This window comes from Eucalyptus grandis, chromosome 6, assembly GCF_016545825.1.
Source record: "Eucalyptus grandis isolate ANBG69807.140 chromosome 6, ASM1654582v1, whole genome shotgun sequence".
In the NCBI taxonomy this organism is placed as follows: domain Eukaryota; kingdom Viridiplantae; phylum Streptophyta; class Magnoliopsida; order Myrtales; family Myrtaceae; genus Eucalyptus; species Eucalyptus grandis.
This window is the reverse complement of record NC_052617.1, coordinates 47728244-47751084: the sequence shown is the minus strand read 5'-3', so window position 1 is coordinate 47751084 and position 22841 is coordinate 47728244. Positions and strand designations below refer to the sequence as shown.

Genomic DNA, 22841 nt, shown 5'->3' with positions numbered 1-22841 from the left:
CCCCGCAACGATCAATATTTCAATAGCTAATTTAAGTGTAACGTCATGGGAGGTGGGTCCCCGCACCAGAGGGTTTACGTTGCCAGCTGTCCCGAGTTATAAAATATAAATATATATATATATATATATATATATATATATTAATCGCTAAACTTTAGCCAAAAAAGAATATTTCAATCGCTAAAGTTTCGGCAAGACTGCCACGTTTCGAGGATATATAAAAAGACGCGGGTCTTCTTCCAAGCCTTCGAAAGTTGCATGGGTTTGATAGAAAATACTCATTTTTTTATTGCCTAAATTCCAAAGAAAAAGGCGTCAGAGTCCCATGTCCTTTGCAGAGGAAATGTGAGCATTTTGCTTTATGTTACAGAGTATGCTTTGCGGAAGACTTCCCTCGTAAACACTACGTGGAGTATAGGCTTTTTTAAGAAAATGGATCACGACATCAATAGGAATAGATGGGGGTTGGACTTAGTGGGGGGAGCATAGGTTGGGAAAAGTGGAGTACTCAACCAAATTCCACTTATGGCTGGAAAAAGAAATTTAAAAAAAAAAGCGGGAAAAAAGGGAATCGATATCATTCCATCTAATAACGACTCTAAATAAATGATACGATTATTTGAGATAGATATGAAGTCATCAATTATAGGGATGTGTAAAACGAAATGTTTGAACCGACCAGCTCGGTTCGGTTCTCAAGAATGTCGATTCGGTTCCTAATTTCTAAAATTGAAATCGGTGTTTAGGTGGTCCAGTTGCTTATTCTAAAAGGAGAACTTAATTGGACTCGATAAATTACGTATACTTTCTTTTAATTTTTTTTCAAAAATAATTAGTGAGTTTAGAGAAAATAGGAGTTTGTTATTAGACAATAACATATTTGGATGAAAACATAGAATTTGTCTCGAGCTCGTAATTTGTTCCCCGTCATACTTTGAAGTTTAATTATCATGCCCTTCAATCATGCGAGATTGCAGTGTGCTCATATATTTAGATTTTTCATCTCCGGATGTCGTGGGACCTGCCAACAATGGGAGTAGTTATATCGCTCTTCACTATTCTTTAATTTCGAAAATTAAATAAATAGTGACTGGTTCCACCTTGAAAACTGATTGTCCCCACATGATAAGGCAATTAAAGCGTCGTCACCAAATTTCACGGCGCATTCTCGCATGGATTGATTGATCTGAATCCTCACGTTGGTGGATGACACGTGTGCTTAGCGTATTTAATCACTCAAGATCGCTTGGTCCAACATGAACCCGAGTCTTTTTTATTTTTAATTTTTGTTGAGTGCTTGATTGGTGAATCATGACCAGCGAATTCAATCTTCTTGCTGATCTCACCACCTTTTCCAGTAGAAGAATTTTTTTTTTTTTGGTAAAAGCTGCGGAAGTATCTAAAGCGACAGCGGAAATAGCAGGGAGCCACGGAAGTTCAAATAACATGCGATGAGCTACCAAACGAGCAGGTTCGATAAAATCTTTGTATAACCTTCTCGAATCCTCGAAAAACTGAAATATTCATAAATTAAAAGTTCAATCTCTGGTGACAGATCTCAAGTCGGTGAAGTCCAATGAAGTTCAGTCGGCTTCAGTAGTCCCATACAAGCCCAACCCAACAAAGAAAATCAGTGAATTAATTTATTTTCAAGAAAAATGGAATTAAATTGTAGTAATATGGGCCCCAATATGCCGACGAACTCCGAGCCCCAGTATAAGCAACTAATGTCGTAAATAACTCCACAATATTAGCATGTTAGATAAATTTCAAGTAAATCGAAAATCAAACTTGTATCATGATAGATTCTCCATAGGCAAATCACCTATCTTGGATAGATTCATATTATACTAACTTCCAACACCACCCATATTTCCAACAAAGAAAATAAGCTGCCTTCCAACACATCCAATAAGTCTTATCTAGCGGGTCCACCGGTTGAACTAACCTTAGGATCCTTATGAAGGTCATCAAATTCATTCCACGGCCTTTTTATTTTATTTTATTGACATTCATTTCCTCACCTAATCGGTTCCTGATGAGTTTAGTTCTATCAATCGCCACAAAACAATTGCAACATATGCCATACTATGAAACAAACACAGAGGCAAAATGAAGTGTCGTGTGGCAAGTACTTGAGCGACCATTCTCTCAGTTCCATTCTTAACCATAATGCGAAAGGTTTACTAAGATTAGGGATCCCCACCGGTAAGATTAAGGTGTTTTAGAGACGCAATAAGTGGCTCCTCCTCCTCCTTTTCGTGAAAAGCTTGGATTGGGCTCGTCCCTGACAGCCCCTGAAACTCGGGCTGGCTGAAGTCATCATGGATGAGCTCTGTCCCTCACCATTTTCTTGCCTTATATAAACTTGGGCCCATCACTGATAGTCCTGAAACTTGGGCTGGTCCTGGGCGATCTCTTTCTCTTACCATTTTCTTTTACAGTAAATCCAAAACTTGGGCTAGGCGCTGACGTGCTAAGGTGATCGAAAAAAAGTCGAGGCAAAAAAAGTACCGAGGAGCAGCTAGCCAGGCCGGATTCAGATCGGTTGGGGTGACGTATTCTGTTGGCTTACAAACGTGGAGGTAATTTGCATGAGTAGGAGGATGGACGAAGAGCAATATTTCAAAAATGAGGATGATTTGCACGTATCCGTAGCTCGGTAAATTCTCTGGTGGATTGGCTTGTCCCACTAGCACTCTTAGAGCGTTATCAATAAGACTTGAACCCACGATCACCAAGATACGAGTAAATTTCCTTACCATTATGTCGGCACCGTGTTGGATTAAGATTTGTTGTTAATAGTTTAAAGTATAGAGTAGACTTGAAAAACTTACTCTCACAAGTATCTCTATACCTTCACCTTTTTTTTTTTTTTTTTATATAAATATATTTAATTACCTTTTTGTTCTTACAAGCTCGAGCTGACCGAAATGTTGTATGGATTTATTTGGATTTTGCTCTTCTTATTGCAGTTTCTTTGTTACACAAGGAGATTAAAAAAATCGCATGCCTATGCAATAATTCTCATTATGACTTATTTTTTTGTTCGTATTCTAAATGAGCCAATGTTTATTTGCATTATTTTATGTATTCTTCATGCTCGAATTCTTAATTAAATAATTTTAGTTGTTCATTCAGCAGTAAAATGTCAAAGCGATACCAAAATATTGTTATATTATTAGCTGAATTTATTACAATAGGGATAGCAAGTAGTGATTACTAAGAAGATTTTCTTAACAAGCACTTCCAGGGCACTTAGGCCATGTTTGGCAAAAAGTATTTATGTTCCTCAGAACAGAAATTTATGTTCCCCGGAACAAAAATTTATGTTCTTTTGTTTTGGGAACAAAAAAAGAATAGAAATGTATTCGGTAAAACTTTTATTCCGGAAATAGATTTGGAACAGAAATAAAAAGTAGAAAAAGTTGCTTTTTGTTCTCAAGAATAATTTCGAGAAACACTTCTTTTTTCTTCTTGTTTTTTTTTTTCTTCTTTCTTCCTTTTGGCCGATCGCCAACCTTGGCCATGGCCGACGACCAACTGACGAGGGTCAGTGACCTCGCTAGGCACTTAGGCTGAGGGCGAGGCTCGGCCTGCCGGGGCCGGCGACGCTCCGGGCGAGGTCGCCGACCCTTGTCGGCTATGGTGAGGCGGCGACCGGCCAAAAGGAAGAAAGAAGGAAAAAAAAAAAAAAAAAAAAAAAAAAAAGGGAAAATATAATAAAAGCATTGAAAAATTAAAAGAAATAACAAAATTATACAAGTTTACCAAACGCATTTTTATTCTTAGAATATAAATTTTTTGCAGTTATCAAGCGCGTTCTTATGCTCAAAAATTGTTTCGGGAATAGAAATAGAAAAAAACTATTTTTGTTCAAAAATTGTTCTCTAGAATAGAAACGTTACCAAATGTGCCATTAATAACCATATTTAGGCTCTGTTTGTTTCACAAAAAAATGAATGATTTGGAAAATATTTTTCAAAAAATAATCGCTTGTAATGATTGAATTAATTAGTTTATGAAAAATATTTTCACTACCGATAACAATTTACATATAAATATTTTTATGGTTGATGAAAATATTTTTTTTGTTCATTCACATTTATAAACGATATAAACAATCATTTTTATATAAATACTTTTTAAATTATTCATTTTTCGAAATAAACGGAACCTTATTATAAAAATATTTGATTTATAATACATAGATCATGCATAACACGAGAGAAATAGTGTATTAAAAATAGCAAACCTTATTTAATCAGGTATTTAACAAGTGCTTGGGCGTTTATTAACAAAATCCTTACTAAAATAATTTGTATTTAATGGTTTCTAAAATAACAAGGATTTTTAGCAATATCCTTACTAAATGGTTTTCTTCAATTAGTCTATATAAATATGCACACAGTGAATTAAAAGAAAATTTGCCTAGACGAACAAATCATAGGATTATCTTAGTTTTATATGATTCCAGGAATTGGTTATCCTACTAATCGAGAGGTGAGACGACAATTTTATCTTAAAATAAATGAGATGTATTTAGTGATACTTCATATTCTTTAGAGCAAATAAAATTCGAACGTGACTTTTTTTTCGTTATATGGCCTTTTCAGATTGGATGTTTGGGGCACCTTCTACGAACTTCTGCCTTTTACTTCTTGCTTTCCTCTAAACTTTTGGAAACAAACAAAATTTTAAGCTTACAAATATATAATAAATCAATTATTGAAATTTGCATGTTAATGTCTTTATATCTTCAAGGATCTTGGGTGTTTGGTTAAATGAAAATTAGACTATGAAAAATACAAGATTTGACGAAAAAAAGTCGAAAGTTTGAAAGTAGAAATGGCTTTCCTCTAGAGGCTTTATCCTCGATCGTTCCGCTTATCCATGCAAAGCACATTTACAAGAAAGGCAACCAAGTTACGATGTTATTAATTATGAATGGGAAATATAATATCAATAATTCTCGACATTCAAGTCCCCAGTCCCATCATCGTCTTTCCACCTAATATAATACTGTGGGACGTTGCATGCATGGTGAAGTTGACTTGAAGTCATTTAATATAAGAACCTTGCTTTTCATAGCAATCTCGTTTGGTCTATAACTTAAGCAAGTATAAATGGTAGGTAATAAGCGCAATTCCACATGGTTGAAAGGTGCTTCTTCTTTTTTTTATACTACAAAAACTCATTCGACTCCAACCTTTACAGGTGTATGCTCAAGTACACGTTTGATTTATTCTAATCACAAGAAAGTCATATATTTAAAATATTATTTCTTTTGATAATTAATTTCGATTTCAGAAGTTATGGGTTTTGATTAACAAATGTCCCCATAGCGCTATTTAAGTCAAAAGCGAAATTGAGGACAAAAGCTATTCAAAATGCTTCGACAATAGAAGAATTACACTCTCGAACAAAATCAACAACTTCAAATGACAAATTCTATTATTCCACAAAGTATATTTGAATTAGACTTGAGAAGTGCTTGAAAAAAAAGCTGACGCGTTTTCTTTCACACTCCACCGAAGGGACAGGCCTATAGTTATCACTGGATCAGGTCTGAGGTGGCAGCTGTTCAGTAATTAATGGGAGAACATTATCATTATCATCGTTTTAATTATGTGGCACATGCGTGGAACACTCCCTTGTGGGGATAACAGGCAGCATCAATCGAAGCGTTCTCAAATTAATTGTGGATATCGCCATTCCGAGAAGTAGGAAGTAGTTGGGAAGATGGTGGTTGCTCCAACCCCTCTTCCTTTATGTCGATCGAATTCGGTCCTTTGCCATTACGTCAGGCCGGTTTTGTTGAATTGAATATTTCAAGATCGGTAACCTCGGTGATTAATGATTATCCGCTAACCCTCTGTTCTAATCATGTTATTGACTTAGTGCAAATGCAACTAATATGTGGTTCGGTCCGGATAAGGGGGAGGGAAGTGAAGGACTTTAAGAGCACAATCTAGTTAGTTTGGATGGAAGGGAAGAGACAGGAAGATTAGGAGAGATAGTAATGTCGATTTTATGTTCATTTTAAATCTCATTAAGACATTTATTTTATATCTATTTCTAAATACACAAAATAATATATATTTCATAATCATTTTTCTTCATTTTTCCCCCTTTTTAGCATCCAAACATTGTTGTAATCATTCAGTTTCATTCTTTTCCTTCCCAATCACCGCTTCCAGTAAAGTATAAACATCCACTTACCAATAAGTTTACTGATGGGATTGCCGAGGTTAGCTAGATTAGCTCATATGAAAATAATTAATTTAAAATTACAAGTATTATTTTATAATATAAATTGAAGTGAAAATTGATAATTCAAACATAACTAATGCTCAGTTGATGTTATCATTTCAATTCATAACGAATGCATAAAGAATCTCTAATACAACTCGTGAAGTGAGTGCCAGATGGCGTGTTTCTATAACTGTTAAAAAATTAGGTTGCGACTAAAATAATGACAATTGTTATTAAGGGGTATCTTAGCATCATCCCTAATTTATCCCCTGTTTGACTTTAGTGAACCCACGATATAAACACAAAGTTTCGAATATTGCTTTCTTATATTATAGTGAAAAAGCACGTTGGCTTGCACGCCTTTCCCGGACAGGAACTATTCACCTAACTTCTCCTTTGTCAGAAATATACAACTCATTTCGTGTCTGTCCCAAGTTAAACATATAATCTCCTGCCATCAATGACCCCGTTTTCCCGGCACTTCCTCTATATTTATGTAGTGAACCCAGAAGGACATGTTTTGGTAAATTTCACTTTCATCCACTGACGACTCAACTTATCATGCATTCATCAACCCTGTGAAGCTTTTATAATGGAACACGGATTTGCGTAGTCAATCGCTCGTCGGGGGGACCCCCCCAACTCAGCACGGGATCATGGTCCGAAAGTCGATCAGCGCAAGTTAGTCCTCTTGTTTTCCATCCACCGTCTTGACCTGAAAATTCGAAAGGCCAATAACGACGATAACTTGATGCAAAGATCGTTTAGTTTTTCAGGTTAAATGCTGTTGTTCTGCATGATAGGGGTTAACCGAGACTTTGTCGGCATGCTTACGAGAGAATGCAGGGGATGGGAGTGAATAGCAAGACGTCTTTATAAGCTTAAAACATATGGAAAAAGCTTCACATTTTTGTAGGTTTTTCCCCCCTTTGACAACTACGTTTTCCATATCCCTAAATTGGTTTATTAAGTTTTTACCAAATTTGCGGGGACAAATTCAAATGGAAACATTTATTTTTCGCTTTCATATTTTTGGCAATATTTAGTGTGGGAAAAAGATAATTTTTTTATTAAGCATTAATTGAAAATCCCGAACTATTACAAAGATAGGTACCCTACCTGAGATCACGAAAAAAATGTGTATTTTAGGTTGCATGGACAATAAAGCGTAACTCATCAGGACGACGCCTGCACTTTTGTCGGTTTCCTCTCACAATAATCTGGTGCTCATTAATTTTACTCTGACAGCAACCTAGCTTGATTAAGTACTTCAAAAGACAGAGAGAAACTTCCTTTTTAGTATAATCGTACATGGAGAAAATCGTCGATTCAATCTTAATCAAATTTCGGCGAAAAAAAAAAATCTTAATCAACTTAATCATTAATTTTTTTAAAATTTTGTTAATATAATACTAAACTTTTAGGTGAAATTTAATTTAGTCTTTCCAGCTATTTGATATTGGGAAAAACACTAAATTGATGGTCCACACAAAATGTTGGTTCAAATAAAGTTGTCTACACCATTATGGCGCATCGGACGACAAGAGACAATTCCACGCCAAATCAGCTTGATTTCTAATGACAATTACCTAAAATCACTATATTGAAATTTTGTACAAATATTTAGGATTATATCGACCAAATTCAAAATTTAAGATTGAATTGGAATTTATATAATCGATTTAGAACTCATTTGGCATCTGTCTTGTTGTACATGAACCAATATTGTTTCTATAATTTAGTTTTCCATTACTTTAAAATTATAAGCTCCAATGCATAAAGAACATTTTAAGTATACCAATTTGTGCCTAATTTCAATAAATGCTATTTCTAAAAATTCTGCTAGTCATTTAATTTGGAGAATCAACTAAGGGTGAACAAGACGGATAATCGCTCTCACCGGACTGAATCGGTCAGTTAAGTCCAGTTTTCAAGAGTACCGGTTCAATTCCTAGATGTAAAAGTGGAACCGGTATCCAGCGATCTGGTTCCCGATTCCAAGAGAGGAACCAAATTGAATGTTATTATTATTATTTTTAAATGTCTTATGAATGCCTTCTCTCCTCTTTCGGTCTCATTCCTACTCTCTTCTTTTGGTCTTTCCCTTCTTTGAGTCTCCTTCACCTCTCATGGAATTTAAGGCATTTTTTCTTTTAAACTCAACTAATTCCATCGGATTGCCTGAGAATCAGATTGGACTAGTTAGTTCAGTCTAGTCCAGTCTAGTTTCAAGGACCTTCAATTTGGTTCCTAGTTCAAGGGTGAGACTAGACTATAATGAGAACTTATCACCCCTAGAATCGGCATAACATGGGAGCATCTTGATTGGTTACATTTGTTTGCAGAAATGAGAATGAGTTGAGCAAGAATGAGAAAAAGTTCAGCTAATTGCTTACTAGCCAAATGCATAAAAGAGAGAATAATTCTACTCTTTTGTACATGTAACTTTGTAATTTTAATTTGTCTAACTAAGTCCTCTACCTTTACAAATTTTTTAGGAAAAAAGTCATAAAAAATCTCAAATTATGTGCACCGTGATCTATTTACCCTAAACCTTTTTTTCAACAATGTCAAAAATCTCAAATTTATATATGTGTCACCTTTACATTTTGTCAAGATTTTAGAAATGAGAATTGTTAAAAACATGTCTACATGGACACTAGAAAGCAAACGGCATTAGTATGAGGCCCATGTGTCTTGTTTAGGCCGAAAAATCATGTGATGAGACCTGGGCATCGGTGAGGATGTGCAAAAGAACTGGAAATAGCCTGGACTGCCCGAAATTGGACCGAAACCGACCGTGCCCATTGGGGGCCGGTCTGATTCCTAGTTCTAGGCGTGGAATTGCCCGCCTATTCACCCAGACCTAACTGATATATATATATATAATTAGAAAAGAAATTCCATCTCAATTACTTAATTATGTTGTATTTTTTCAACCAAATATGTATATTTGTAGTTATTGAAAATTATTGACTAATTTTTTCTCTTGGGTGTGTAATAGGATTAAGTCCCTATATTTTTTTTTTCTATTCTAATAATCTATTTACTTGCTTTCTCAACCAAAACAAAGTAAACAAACAGAGAAGAAGGAGAGAACCGGTTGGAGATGTCCATAAGAGCCAACGGCTCATTTTAAGAGTATAATTTGGTCTCTTCTTAGCCATTCCCATAATTAAATTAGGTTGATATTGAAAAAAGATAAATCAAGCGATTAATGTTTTAATTTTTTTGGAGGTTAGGACTTTTAACATGGAGTCTAATTCTCCACATGTTTCTAACGTCAAGAAACCTCAAGGGGCCACACCATAACCTTCAAAGAAATTAAATTTTTAGCTAATGAGTATTATCTATTTGTTTTGCCTTATAATTTTTTTTTCATTTATCAAAATCAATGGCTCGCAATCCAACCCAAATATCAGCCCGAACAAGCTTTGTAGGGATTGGAGACCAGTTCCATAGACCCATTCAGGAACTATCAGCCGATCTTGGTACCGGTCCTTAGTGTTAGTAGGTGGTGCTTGATTCCAAGGTGAGAACTGCCCACTTAGACCATGCTCATCCCTAGGCATAAGATGAATGTATTATACAGGTAAAAGTTTAGGGGGGTTTTATGTCACAAGAAAAGGTTTAGGATAAATATGTCATGGTCGGCATAGTTTGAGGGTTTTGATACCATTAAAAAAAAGGTTCAAAGTAAATGTGTCATGTTGGACATTGATGTCCTTGGTGGATTTTTCTCAAATTTTTTTTTTTTTTATAAATTAAGTCCTTGGATATCAAATCCCGCCAAATACAGCTGTTATGAACTGTCGGATGACACCATAATGCGACGTGAATAAATTTTTTTCAACGTAAACATCCGCATTGGCTATGTTTTTATCCACCGTCGCACTTCGAACATCGGTCAAATTTCTCCACCAATGGCTGTTTGTATCATCGTGCTATATCTTGGGGTCATCCGATGGCCACATCACCATAGCCAATAACTCTTTAATTGCTCATCCCCACGGGGCACAGACGCAACCGCACCTATCAAATAAATTTTCGACATTCGTCCTTTAAATTCGAGCCCCCACAAGAGTGAATTCGATTGACCTCCCAACTGAAGACTTACGTGGTCCTCATTTCGTGTGGGAGAGACGGGTTTGACCTTGAGTCGATTATATCTTTAACGTCACCGATAAAAAAAGAAATCATATCTTAGACGTCGACAGTCAACGTGTAAAGCTCGTTGAAAGTGATAACACGAAGAGTGGAGAAAATTATCAGTTTTATTCAGTTTTAAGGTTATTGTACGAATATTAATTTTTTTTTTTTGGTAAGAATAATTTATTTATTTTTTTGGTAAGAATTGTACGAATATTAATTCAGTTATGAATTTTTCAATTTTGTCAAAATAGTTCTAAACCTTTGCGTGAAATTCCAATATAGTTATTTCGATCAATTATCAGTCAAAAATCACTAATGTGACAACCATATAAAATATTCGCACTTATGTCATTCAATTATATATATTTGTATTTTATATTCTTATATAATATGAACAAGAATTCCATGCCTATTTTATTCAAAAGTGGATCATCCCATGCAATGTGGTCACTAGTCATTGAACTTTGAATTTGTTCAATTTTGTCTTTAAACTTTAAATGTGTAATGTCGCCTTTGAATCTTTAATATATTCAATATAGTTCATGAACTTTTAATACGTGTTTAATTTTTCAATATTGTCTCTAAGCTTAAATTATTGAAAGGAGAATCACCATAGGAGCATCTCAATCGGTTACGTTTGTTTGCGAAAACTAGAATTAAGTTGAGCAAGAATATAATGAGGAAAAGTTCAAAACGAACCACCCTATCAAACTTGCCTTAAAAGTCTAATAAATAGAGCAGTTTCAGCTAAACGCTTCCCAGTCATATGCATAAAAGAGGAGAACAAATCTACTTTTTGTACACGTATTTTCACGCCTTTCCTAATCAAATCCCCGTAATTTTAACTTATCTAACTTAATCTCTAATTTGCAAGCTTTCTAACAAGGTCCTTTGATTAATATGCCCAGTTGCTATGGGTGGTCGGATGACACCATGGTGCGACACAGATATAACTTTTTTCAACATGGACATCTGTATTGCCTATATTTTTATACACCGTAAAACTTTGAACATCCGTTAAATTTCTCTATCTATGCCCAAACGTTCTCATAGTGTCATGCTTTGGTGTCATCTGATGGCCACATCAGCTAAACTTGTTTGGAATTGGTATAAAATGAACTTGATTATTAAGCTATGGAAGTAGAAGGTCTTCATCAAGCAACTTTAAATTACATGAACTTGATTTAAAGAAAAAGGGATAAAATATATAGTAGAAAAGTAGAACTTTTCCTTAAAAGATACTAACTTTAGGGGAATCCTTCCAACTCCAACATGAGAGATAGAGAGAGAGTTCTGACTTTCGAGGGCACAAGATAATACGACCCCTATTTTCTTCTAATAATAGTTCATCACAAATAAAATCTTACTTATATATAGAAACGATACTGAAAATCGATACTTGATCATGCTCTTTTGACCGCGTAACCTGCCGACAGATAGACGGTCCGATAATTAATCAAGCCGGGATGACCTGTACACGGCGTTTAAACTCCGCATGTCCTTTGTCCCTATTATCCGGAGCTTTCATTGCTGGCAAAAAGGGCTAAGCTGGAGAATGCAAACATAAGCAAATCTCCATGCTTTTCGCTGTTTTCTGGCACTAGTAACCGCACCTTTAAATGAGCTCGTGGCATTTCGTCCCTTGAACTCGAGCCGCCACTGAAGTGAATTCCACTGGCGACTTTGCGACCTCCCCAACTGAAAAGGCCTGCGTCGCACCATCATTTCGGGGGGAGTTGGGGTCGGTCTTCTTCCATGGTCCTTTTCATCTCGCTTTCGCCGCGGACTGTGCGAATATCGAGAAAGGTCACGCCTTTGAATCCGTCTTTGCATTTCGAAAGATCAAGCAAAATCAGAAACAGAAGAAGACGGTCTGACGTTGAGTCATTTGCGTCTTAATCGTCATTGATAAGAAGATATTATATCTTAAACGTGAATTGGAAGTGAAAACATGGAGAAAGTGAAGCTCTCGTAGACATATAATGACACGACTCTCTTAGTTTATAGGTAAGTTTGACGCGATCCCCTTGTCACAGTTCTGGTATCTATGTAAATATACAATGACAAAGTTTTTTCATTGTTGCCTTTGAAAGTGGTGCGTAGGATTCTAATTTACGAGGAGCTGGTCATTTTCCATGCAACGGGCGCCTTTCTTAAACTCCGCACACATTTTGTCTCCAACTTGGATTTGTACGTGCCTCATTAAATGCCATGAATTTCATGCTAGAAAAAGAGAGAGTAGTTTCAATGGGTTTTAATGTTGCGGATGGCAATTATTTGAAATGTCAACATCATTTTGTGAATCTTCTTGCTAGTACTTTCTTGAAGATTTTATTGTTTTCTCTCAAATATTACCATAACGTTGATCATAGTAGAAAGGATGGTATCATCCTTTATATACAATGAATAGAAAGAATGTTCCTCAGGAACTAGGGAAAATATTTTAAGAAAGTTAGGGAAAGTATAGACATTCTCATTCTTGTAGGGGATAAAATGATAAAAGAGAATTTTGTAGGACAAAACTGAAGGTCTTGACGGAATATTCCTGAGCTTCACGGCTGCGATGGGGGTAGGTTTGTTTCAAATATTAGTTTAGGAGTTTTTAAGGTGCATTGAATAGTTTAGAATAAATTTATCAAAAAGAACATAACTAAGGGCCTTTCTAGGTGCCACGTGACCTCGAAGAACACTGAATAAAACAAGTTAATATTTTTAGTCATTCGAATTAGATAGTGCAAACGGTAATACTCAATTGTAGGAATCGAATAGGTCTTTTTCGGTTTTTACACTTTCTTAAAATTTTAGGATTTCATCCGTCTATCCATTGTTCTTATTTGCTCCTTTTGGTTTACTTGTTGGATACATGGCACCCTTACACTCTTTTTGTCTTTTTAGTGTTTGTCTCTCGTTGGTCCTGAGACTCTCCCCATGTATTTGTTTCGGTAAAGTCTATACATTTCTCTTACCCATACAAAAAAAAAAAAAATAGGATTTCATTATAATTTCACAATAATTTATAAAACTTTATTGTCCGCTTATTTGGTAGCCCGTCGTACTGTTAATGCATGTGACAGTTGAGACTAGCTATATCAAAACTCATCCACGGTATGTATATTGATACGTACTGTTAATGCATGTGACAGTTGAGACCAGCTATATCAAGACTCGTCCACGGTATGTATATTGATATTCCAAGTCTCCGCATTGTTTAAGCGACAATAGACGTAACGAAATCTACCTGTCCGTGGGCTGTTTCCTTTTCTAATTTTTTAACGTGCGAAAGCAATCATTACCAGTCGAATGGTCAAAACAGATGTCCTACCGATGTAGAGTTTCTCTCCTGGACCCCGCGAGTGCGAACGTAAGTTTCGTCTTGTTTGGTCATCAATGGGAATTACATAAATACCACTTGAAATACAAGAATACTCAAGGGTTGTCCCAGATTCTCAACCCCCAAACCATCAATCCAACCGTCTTTGCCCTAAATATACATACGAGGCAGATAAGGAGATATAGTTTCCAGGAATACGACTATCAATCTAACTAATTATATTTTAGGACTAAAGTCAGTAAAAGTCCTAAATTATACTCATTGTAACATATTTACCACAAACTTTTTGATCTATCAATAAAAATTCCAAACTTGTATTTATGTGACACATTTACCTTCAATCAGAATTTCATTAATGAGAATTCCCTAATAATATTAACATGGCACCCATGTGGCTTAAGTGAAATATAAGTGATGTTAATTTAGGTAAAAAAATTATCTAGTGGAACTTTGATAGAAAGTAAATATATCATACAGATACAAGTTATGATTTTTTTTTATATCACAAAAAAATTGAGATAGATGTAGCACGGTGTGTATTATTTAGGGTTTTTGTGTCATAAAGAAATAAGAATAAATATGTCACAGTAATAATTTTTTGGAGTTTTTCATGACATTTTCCCCTATATTTATCCAGAATTCTTTATTTTTCCTGTTCTGAATTTGTTTCGACCTAACCCACGAAAGAAGAGAGACGGTCCACTTTCATTGTTTTGAAGCCGGTGACCTTAGGATTCTACTGAAACCCTACCATCCCTTGTTTAGAAATTGATGACACGGACATAATGCAAGAACACCTTGAAACCCAAATTACCCGACGTATAACTTTTTTAGCCAGTAAATATCCAATATGGGGAGCGGGACTAAAGTTGAAGCTGCTCCTCACGTTACAAAACATCAAATTCACAAATATCATCATATATATAATCCAGATGTACAAGCATAGAGATTCGACTATCTAGAGGATCATAGAACATCTTGCAAGCCTCATGACCTGATTAATTCTAGATCTCTAACCTGCGTAGGTTGTCATGACTCAAAATAGTTTATGCACAGTTGGTAGGATTTGAATGGGCGACCGCTATTTCCTAAGCCAGAAATCCACCATCACTCCAACCAAGGATTATGAGTATAAGGCTGTTTTAGCAATGGCATATAGGTGTAACGGTTTCATGCTGAAAATACTACGTCAGGTGGTGCGGGCACCCTGTGTGACATGTTTCGGTTAATCAGCCGCCTACTGAGGTTGGGACACCTGGAGTGCCATAATTTGGCACGGAGGGACACTTAAGTGCCAATATCGGAGTAAAATAGAACACTTAAGTGTCACTTCGGCGAAAATCCGGCCAAATGGCTGACGTGGCAATTTTCCGGCGAGTTTGGTCCAAAACGGCGTCGTTTTGCACGCCGACATGGCGGAGAAAATGCAAAAACGACACTGTTTCGCATCGACGTGTAAATAATAATATAAAATTAATTAAATTAAATTTAAACTTAATTTTATTTAAAATATTCAAAAAATTAAAAAAATTAAGAAAAATTTAAAAAAAATTAAGAAAATTAAAAAAAAGGGGGAGATCGAACGGGCGGTTGAGGGCGAGCCCGCCGCGCGCCGCCTCCCGCCATCGTCGAGGAAGGGCCGGTGACGGAGGGGAGGGTCGGCGGGTCGCCGGCCCCCGGCCCGACCGACGGCAAGGGCTGCGAGCCCCCGCCGGATCGCGACGAGGGCCACAACCCTTGCCCCGGATCTAGGCGAGGGCTCACGGGCCCTCACCGCCGTTGGCGGGGCCGGCAACCTCGGCCGACCCTCCCCACTCCATCGCCGGCTCTTCCCGACGGCGGCGGGGAGGCGGCGAGGGCTGCGAGCCCTTTGGATCTAGGCGAGGGTCGCGGCCCACGCCCATTTGGGGCGAGGGTCACGGCCCTCGCCGCCTCCCCGCCGCGCCGGAAGGGCGGCGATGGAGTGGGGAGGGTTGGCCGGGGTCGCCGGGCCCCGGCCGGGGCCGGCGAGGGCCCGTGAGCCTCGCCCAAATTTGGGGCGAAGGTCGCGGCCCTCGCCATCGGTCGGTCGAGGGCCGGCGACCCCGCCGACCCTCCCCCTCCATCGCCGGCCCTTCCGGCGACGGCGGGGAGGCGGTAGCGGCGAGGGCCGAGCCCTCGGCCGCCCATTCGATCTCCCCCTCCCTTTTTCTTTTCTTTTTTTAAATTTTTTAAATTTTCTTAATTTTTTAAATTTTTTTGAATATTTTAAATAAAATTAAGTTTAAATTTAATTTAATTAATTTTTATATTATTATTTAAACATCGACGCGAAACTGCGTCGTTTTTGCATTTTCTCCGCTACGTCAACGTGCAAAATGACGCCGTTTTAGACCAAACTCGTCGGAAAGTTGCTACGTCAGTCATTTGGCCGGATTTTCAAGAAGACTTAAGTGTCTATTTAACTCAAACCGGCACTCAAGTATACTGATTTTAAAGTTATGGCACTTAAGTGTCTCCGGTGCCAAGTTATAGCACTTGGGCCGTTCTTCTGCCGCTGCCTACTGGATGGAAAGTTCTAGGGAGGAGTTCGTCTCGATTTTGTCTGCTCTGATTACGAGACGGTCCAATATTGTTCATGTTTCAGTTGCGTACGCACGCCGGTAGAGACCGAAACGAGGCAGGACTTTCGCACTCGCCAGTGGGGACTTTTGCATCTTACCGATCGCACAGGCCTTCGTTTCGTATAAGCAGGAGTCGCACGTGAAGAGGGCCTACGTCGCAATGGAGATCGTCGTAACGGGAGCATACGATGGGATTGCGGGGTGACTTCCTCTTACATTTTATATGTTGTTTCGAGGTTTCTGCATTGGGGTTTGCTTTTGACCTAACATGGCATCGCCTCTTGCTTAAGTGATCACGAACTTCTGTGTCCCTCACTTCGGCCAACTCCCCCACCCCTCTTTAGGTTTCGTGCCGTGAGATACAAAGCCCACGCGAGTTGAATAATCTGTTCGGGAAACCTAGGAGGGTCAATACATGTAACTCAGAAGCCCCCCTCTTGTCGGGTTGCCGCTGTCTTTTTGCTCTTTTTTCTTAGCATGTGCTCCCGCATAATAGGAAGTCGCCAATCCCGTCTTTCCACCCCTAATGAGGCGATGCGAAGACAATTCGACCGGTCGGTCGCCTGAAATCGACTGTTCTTTCTCGCGAAATTCGCTTCATTAATGGAATTCCTCTTCGAAAGGCCAGCGGCTCATCACTCCGAACGGAAGACTGACGTGAGATCGTTAAGGATAGATCGGATTACCTATAACGAAAAGAGAAGTCGGCTTGGGGAGAGAGAGGGAGAGAGGGAGAGAGGGAGAGAGGGATAGGGAGAGGGGCCCTTCCATGATTGGGTGAACCAACAAAGCTACGGAAGGAGGCGAGAGAAGATGCTAAGGAGCACAAGTTACTGAGACGGATACACCCACAAATAGCTGAATTAGTTGGGAGTTTAGAAGATGCATTCGTGTGGTGGAATGGAGCGGAGAGAGAGAGAGAGAGAGAGAGTTAAGAAACGATGAATGGCTCGTACCCAAAGTCATTATTAAATTTAAGTGTGGGCGTTGAGTGAGGAGGGGGGGGGAGCATGCCCTCCGCATTTAATCCCCCCCATCTGTCTCCCCCCTCCTCCAATTCAATTTGCTCACCACCCCACTCGCCTCCGCCTTTATATCTCTCTCCTCTCCCCCTAAGTAACTCCCTCCAAAACTCAACTCCGCCCCCTCCTCCCCCTCCAAAAGCAGTCAGCCAAGCCTCTCTCTCCAGCACTCTTTTATTTCGGTCGGACGCGCCATGGCTCGGAGCCTGCCGGACTTCTCCAACTCGGTGAAGCTCAAGTACGTGAAGCTGGGCTACCAGTACCTGGTGAATCACATTATCCCCCTCACCCTCGTCCCCGTCATGGCGGGCGTCCTGATGGAGGTCCTCCGCCTCGGCCCCGACGAGATCCTCGGCCTCTGGCGGTCCCTCCACTTCGACCTCGTCCAGATCCTCTGCTCCGCCTTCCTCATCATCTTCGTCGCCACCGTCTACTTCATGTCTAAGCCCCGCACCATCTTCCTCGTCGACTACGCCTGCTACAAGCCCCCCGTCACCTGCCGCGTCCCCTTCTCCACCTTCATGGAGCACTCCCGCCTCAACCTCAAGGACAAGCCCAAGAGCGTCGAGTTCCAGATGCGCATCCTCGAGCGCTCCGGCCTGGGCGAGGAGACCTGCCTGCCACCTGCCATCCACTATATCCCCCCCACCCCCACCATGGAGTCCGCCCGCGGCGAGGCCGAGCTCGTTATCTTCTCCGTCATGGACTCCCTCTTCCAGAAGACCGGCCTTAAGCCCAAGGACATCGACATCCTCATCGTCAACTGCAGCCTCTTCTCCCCCACGCCCTCCCTCTCCGCCATGGTCATCAACAAATACAAGCTCCGCAGCAACATCAAGAGCTTCAATCTGTCCGGCATGGGTTGCAGCGCCGGCCTGATTTCCCTCGACCTCGCCCGTGACATCCTCCAGGTCCACCCCAACTCCAACGCCGTCATCGTTAGCACCGAGATCATCACCCCAAACTACTACCAGGGCAACGAGCGGGCCATGCTGCTGCCCAACTGCCTGTTCCGCATGGGCGGTGCCGCCATCCTGCTGTCGAACCGGCGGTCCGACCGGCGGCGGGCCAAGTACCGGCTGGTGCACGTGGTGAGGACGCACAAGGGGGCCGACGACAAGGCGTACCGGTGCGTGTACGAGGAGGAGGACAAGGAGGGCAAGGCGGGAATATCTCTTTCCAAGGACCTGATGGCAATTGCCGGGGAGGCGCTCAAGTCCAACATCACGACGATCGGCCCGCTGGTGCTGCCGGCGTCGGAGCAACTGCTCTTCCTGCTGACCCTCATCGGCCGCAAGATCTTCAACCCCAAATGGAAGCCCTACATCCCGGACTTCAAGCAGGCGTTCGAGCACTTCTGCATCCACGCAGGCGGACGGGCGGTCATCGACGAGCTCCAGAAGAACCTGCAGCTGTCGGCCGAGCACGTGGAGGCCTCGCGGATGACACTGCACCGTTTCGGCAACACGTCGTCGTCCTCGCTATGGTACGAGTTGGGGTACATCGAGGCCAAGGGGCGGATGAGGAAGGGGAACAGAGTTTGGCAGATCGCGTTCGGGAGCGGCTTCAAGTGCAACAGCGCAGTGTGGAAGTGCAACCGGACCATCAAGACGCCCATCGACGGGCCGTGGGCCGATTGCATCGACCGATACCCCGTCCATATTCCCGAAGTGGTCAAGCTCTGAGTGGCCGAGAGTGGTGAAAGAAGAAGGACAAGAAGAAGTATATCATTGAGCCATCAAGCATAAAGGGTTTGATAGGTGGATTGCGACTCTATGGAAATAGCTCTCTCTCTCTCTCGGTTTCTTTTTTCTTTTCTTTTGGCTTTCCTGCCTTTGATTTCAGTTATTTGCTAAATCAGAGTGGATTTGCATTTACTCCTTCCTTCCTCCCTTCATCTCTCAGTCATCAGCCATCAGTCATCAGTCTCAATCTCCAACACCATCCCCCTTCTCTTTTTTACGTGCATCATCAACATCATCTTTGTACTCCCATCCCACCCATCTCTCTCTCTCTTTTCTCTCTCTCTCTGCTAAAGAGTTTGTCTTCTCGGGTCGTCGTCGAGTGTATTCTCTCTGCAGCTATAAATTTGCATAGATACTCTTTCCAAATGTCCTCCTCCTTTTCTTTACTGTGTATTAAATTTTCATTGTCCATTGTAGCGCCCAGTGCATATATGAAAATTAGACACAGGAAACAAGTGTATTATTACCTAATATGAGAAAAGGAGACTATATGGTTCATAGAATTTTCTTTTGGTCTTTTATGTTGCCTCTTGTAATGCTATGTTGTGTTTTCAATGGTTATTTCTTATCCATCCCTTGAATATTATCTTGGTAATACCAACCTGTTGCTATGGTAGTAAACTTGGTTATCAGTAGAAATAATTAACGGCAAATTTTTAAATATTTTAGTGCAAATTAGTTTTTTTTTTTACTGAAATTATCTGGCTCTCATCCAGGAGTTATATGGCTTTTGTTTCGGAGCTGAGGACTGTGATTTGCCTGCTAAGAGAAGTAGTTATATAAAGGAAAAAATTTTCTATTTAACACTTCATTAATTGCAAGTGGCTGTTGGACCACTTAAAAGTCCTCATTTTGGGGGCATCGATTAGATAACTCATGTCCCCATTGCAGTAATGTACTTATGACATTTCAATGAACAGACAACATTGCGATGGGCAAACAATGAAGTCGACAAGCAAGACATCCTCGAAGTTTCGAGGAATCAACTTCGATAAGGGAAAAATGTAATACGGGAAATCCATTCATTCGCACAAACTTCTTGGATAGGTCTTTCATCATTCTATGCGAGACCATGCGGATCACATTGATCGAATACGCTTGCTCTGGGGCACTTCAAAAGTTGTGAGCATGGTTTCTAGATTCACGCCTGTCTTAATATTTAAATAGTTTAGTATTCTCCTAATAAGGAGACAATGATTTTGGCCGAGGATGTAAATAAAGAAAGTGATTGTAAAATGAGACAAGTGCATGTTCACTACTGATTCGAGTTCAAAATGCTAAGGCCGTTTAGCGATTAAAATATTGTAACAAGAATCCGGAGGTTATGTGTCAGATTTCATGCTCGAAATCGACTTACCTTATCCTTGATTGTTTGAAGGGCAAAATTCTACAAATTACCCTCATCATTTTGCTCAGTTCGCCTTTTTGTTGTGCCACTCTCATATTGTATCCAACTAACATTTAAGTCATTATGTTTATATTTGGTACTTGAATTGCGTTTTTCCTGATCAGAACTTGACTTACTACACCAACCTAATTTGAACCATTACCCTTCTTTCAAGTGGAAGTCCCAGTTACTTATCCAGTTAAAGTTGAGAAAATTATCCAATAAGTCATAACTTTTTTATATTATCGCCAATTTAGTCTTAATTTTTCAATTCGACACTCTTCCAATGTAATCCATGCAACGGCCGGTAGCTGATGCAGACAAATTTCAGTGAAAAAATGTCGTGTTGCAATTTAAAAAAAAAAATTGTGAATTTCTAGTTTCTTTTCGTTTTTTTTTCCCCTTTTTCCTTACTATTCATATTGCTTGGAAAAGGCTGGCGAGGGCATCCCTACCTAGGCGTGGGCGTGGTGGCCCTCTCCTCTCTTCCCTGTATCCTCAATGACTCACTCCACCATCACCTCCTTTTCCTTCGACCGAGACCCTAATCTTCGAGCTCGCTCCAACTTTTCGCAGCTCTGAGAGCTCGTTCAACTTGAGTAGAGAACAATTGCGATTCTCTTGAGAACAATGAATCAGTCTCTGCACCAGCGAGCAATTATGCCGACGTCAAGATACAGGAGATGATCGATGTCGTGAAGTCCGGCAAACTTAGGCTCGATGCTTGGATCTCTCCTCCAATACAAGGTGTCGGCAAAGGTGTCTCTCGCTTGTGCCTGTCAGCCATCATTGAGGCCCTAGTGACTCCGCCAACCCTTTCTAGGGAATATGAAATGTGAAGGGAATAAAAAAAAAGAGAAAAGAAAAATCTAGTAAAAATTCTCAAAATGATGTCGTTTTGAGTGGAATTGGACATGTCAAACTGCTGGCCAAGTCGTGAAAGATGACCAACACTAATTGGACCTTCACGTTAGCGATTTCCGACTTAAATTAGCCATATCGATTATATTAGAAAATTGTTGAAAGATTTAATACTACATTTGCCAAATTGAAAAATTTAAGATTGAATTGGCCGCATTGTAATAGATTTAAGACATTTAAAATAATTTTTGACTTCAAGTGAAAAATTCCGTTGACATGTGTATTTCAAATACAATGAAGTCAACCTATATTATTCATATTACTGTCTCTCGTATAAATTTTCATGATGGGGGTGCGGTAGGGATGGGGTGCAATTGCATTCATTGCCACGAGTTATCCTTTTCTCAGATCCACTACCCCAACCGTTGCCCGAGAAATGTGGCACCTTCGTATGCACTCGTAGGCGTAAATGGTCCATTCCCAGTTGTCCAAAATGTAGCTGATCCATTTAATGGCTAAGCTCCTCCAGTTGGCTGTGAGACGGTATGTGCTCGCTTTTCTGGTTGACCATTTAATGCTGGCTTGCTATTCACACTGCTCCTCGTTCTTCTTCTTATTCTTCTTCCTCCTCCTTTCTGAGGATCGTCTTCTTGAACTTGGTGTCGTCTTATAACCAGATGGGTTGCGGCTTAATATGAAACGCCCCATGGTTGTGCCATTTATTGCAGCTACACTTTCACGAAAATGGACCGTCTGAGCAATTAGGTGGAAAGACTAGAACCGTCCGCCATTGGAAAGTAATTATTAAAGGACCATCTAAAGTGCGAAGTGGCATTTTCTGTGCCTAACCTTGCAATCCTTTGTCAATACGGTCCTTCAATTTATAACTTCCGCGATCGAGTTTTTCAATCTGTGGAAATTTTTCATTTAAGTCTCTTGGCCTCTAGTTTCAGAAAATCGCAGCCGACGTATCTATAGATGCCAACTAATACTATGATGTTCAAAAATAGATATCATACTCATAATGGACAATCATTTATGCTGACCAAAATTGTAGGAACAGTAATTGAAGATATAGTTACGCATATTTTCAATAACTTGCAACAACCTTTTCCATCTTTATGGGTTTAATCAAATTGAGGAAGGCTCCAGTTTTAATTGCATGAACTACTGACGTAATCTATTGTATGTATCTTATGTGTTGGAATATCCACGAGCCCATTTAGAGACTTCATTACATGACTAAGTAACATATCAATCAAAGATATATATAATCAAAGGGAGAAATGAAGAATCTCTTAGATATACGCATTCATCACGAGAAGGTACGGAAAATCGAAATAAAGATCTTAAATATCCCTGGAAAATCCTAAATATCTCTAAAAACAACCCTCAACTCAAGGTGATTGGATAAAAATCCTAAAAACTGCCCGAGTAGATCACCATAACAATTGGGTGACATATTTTGTGCAAGTTACGGGACAA

At 39.7% G+C, this 22841-nt stretch overlaps 1 protein-coding gene across 1 annotated transcript; it reads left to right on the top strand.

The window, feature by feature from the left end:
* Positions 1 to 17398: 17398 nt before the first annotated feature.
* LOC104453799 (3-ketoacyl-CoA synthase 6) lies at positions 17399 to 19703 on the top strand. The gene has a single exon (XM_010068424.3). The coding sequence runs from the start codon at positions 17558 to 17560 to the stop codon at positions 19046 to 19048; it is 1491 nt and encodes a 496-aa protein (XP_010066726.1). The 5' UTR covers positions 17399 to 17557; the 3' UTR covers positions 19049 to 19703.
* Positions 19704 to 22841: the final 3138 nt, after the last annotated feature.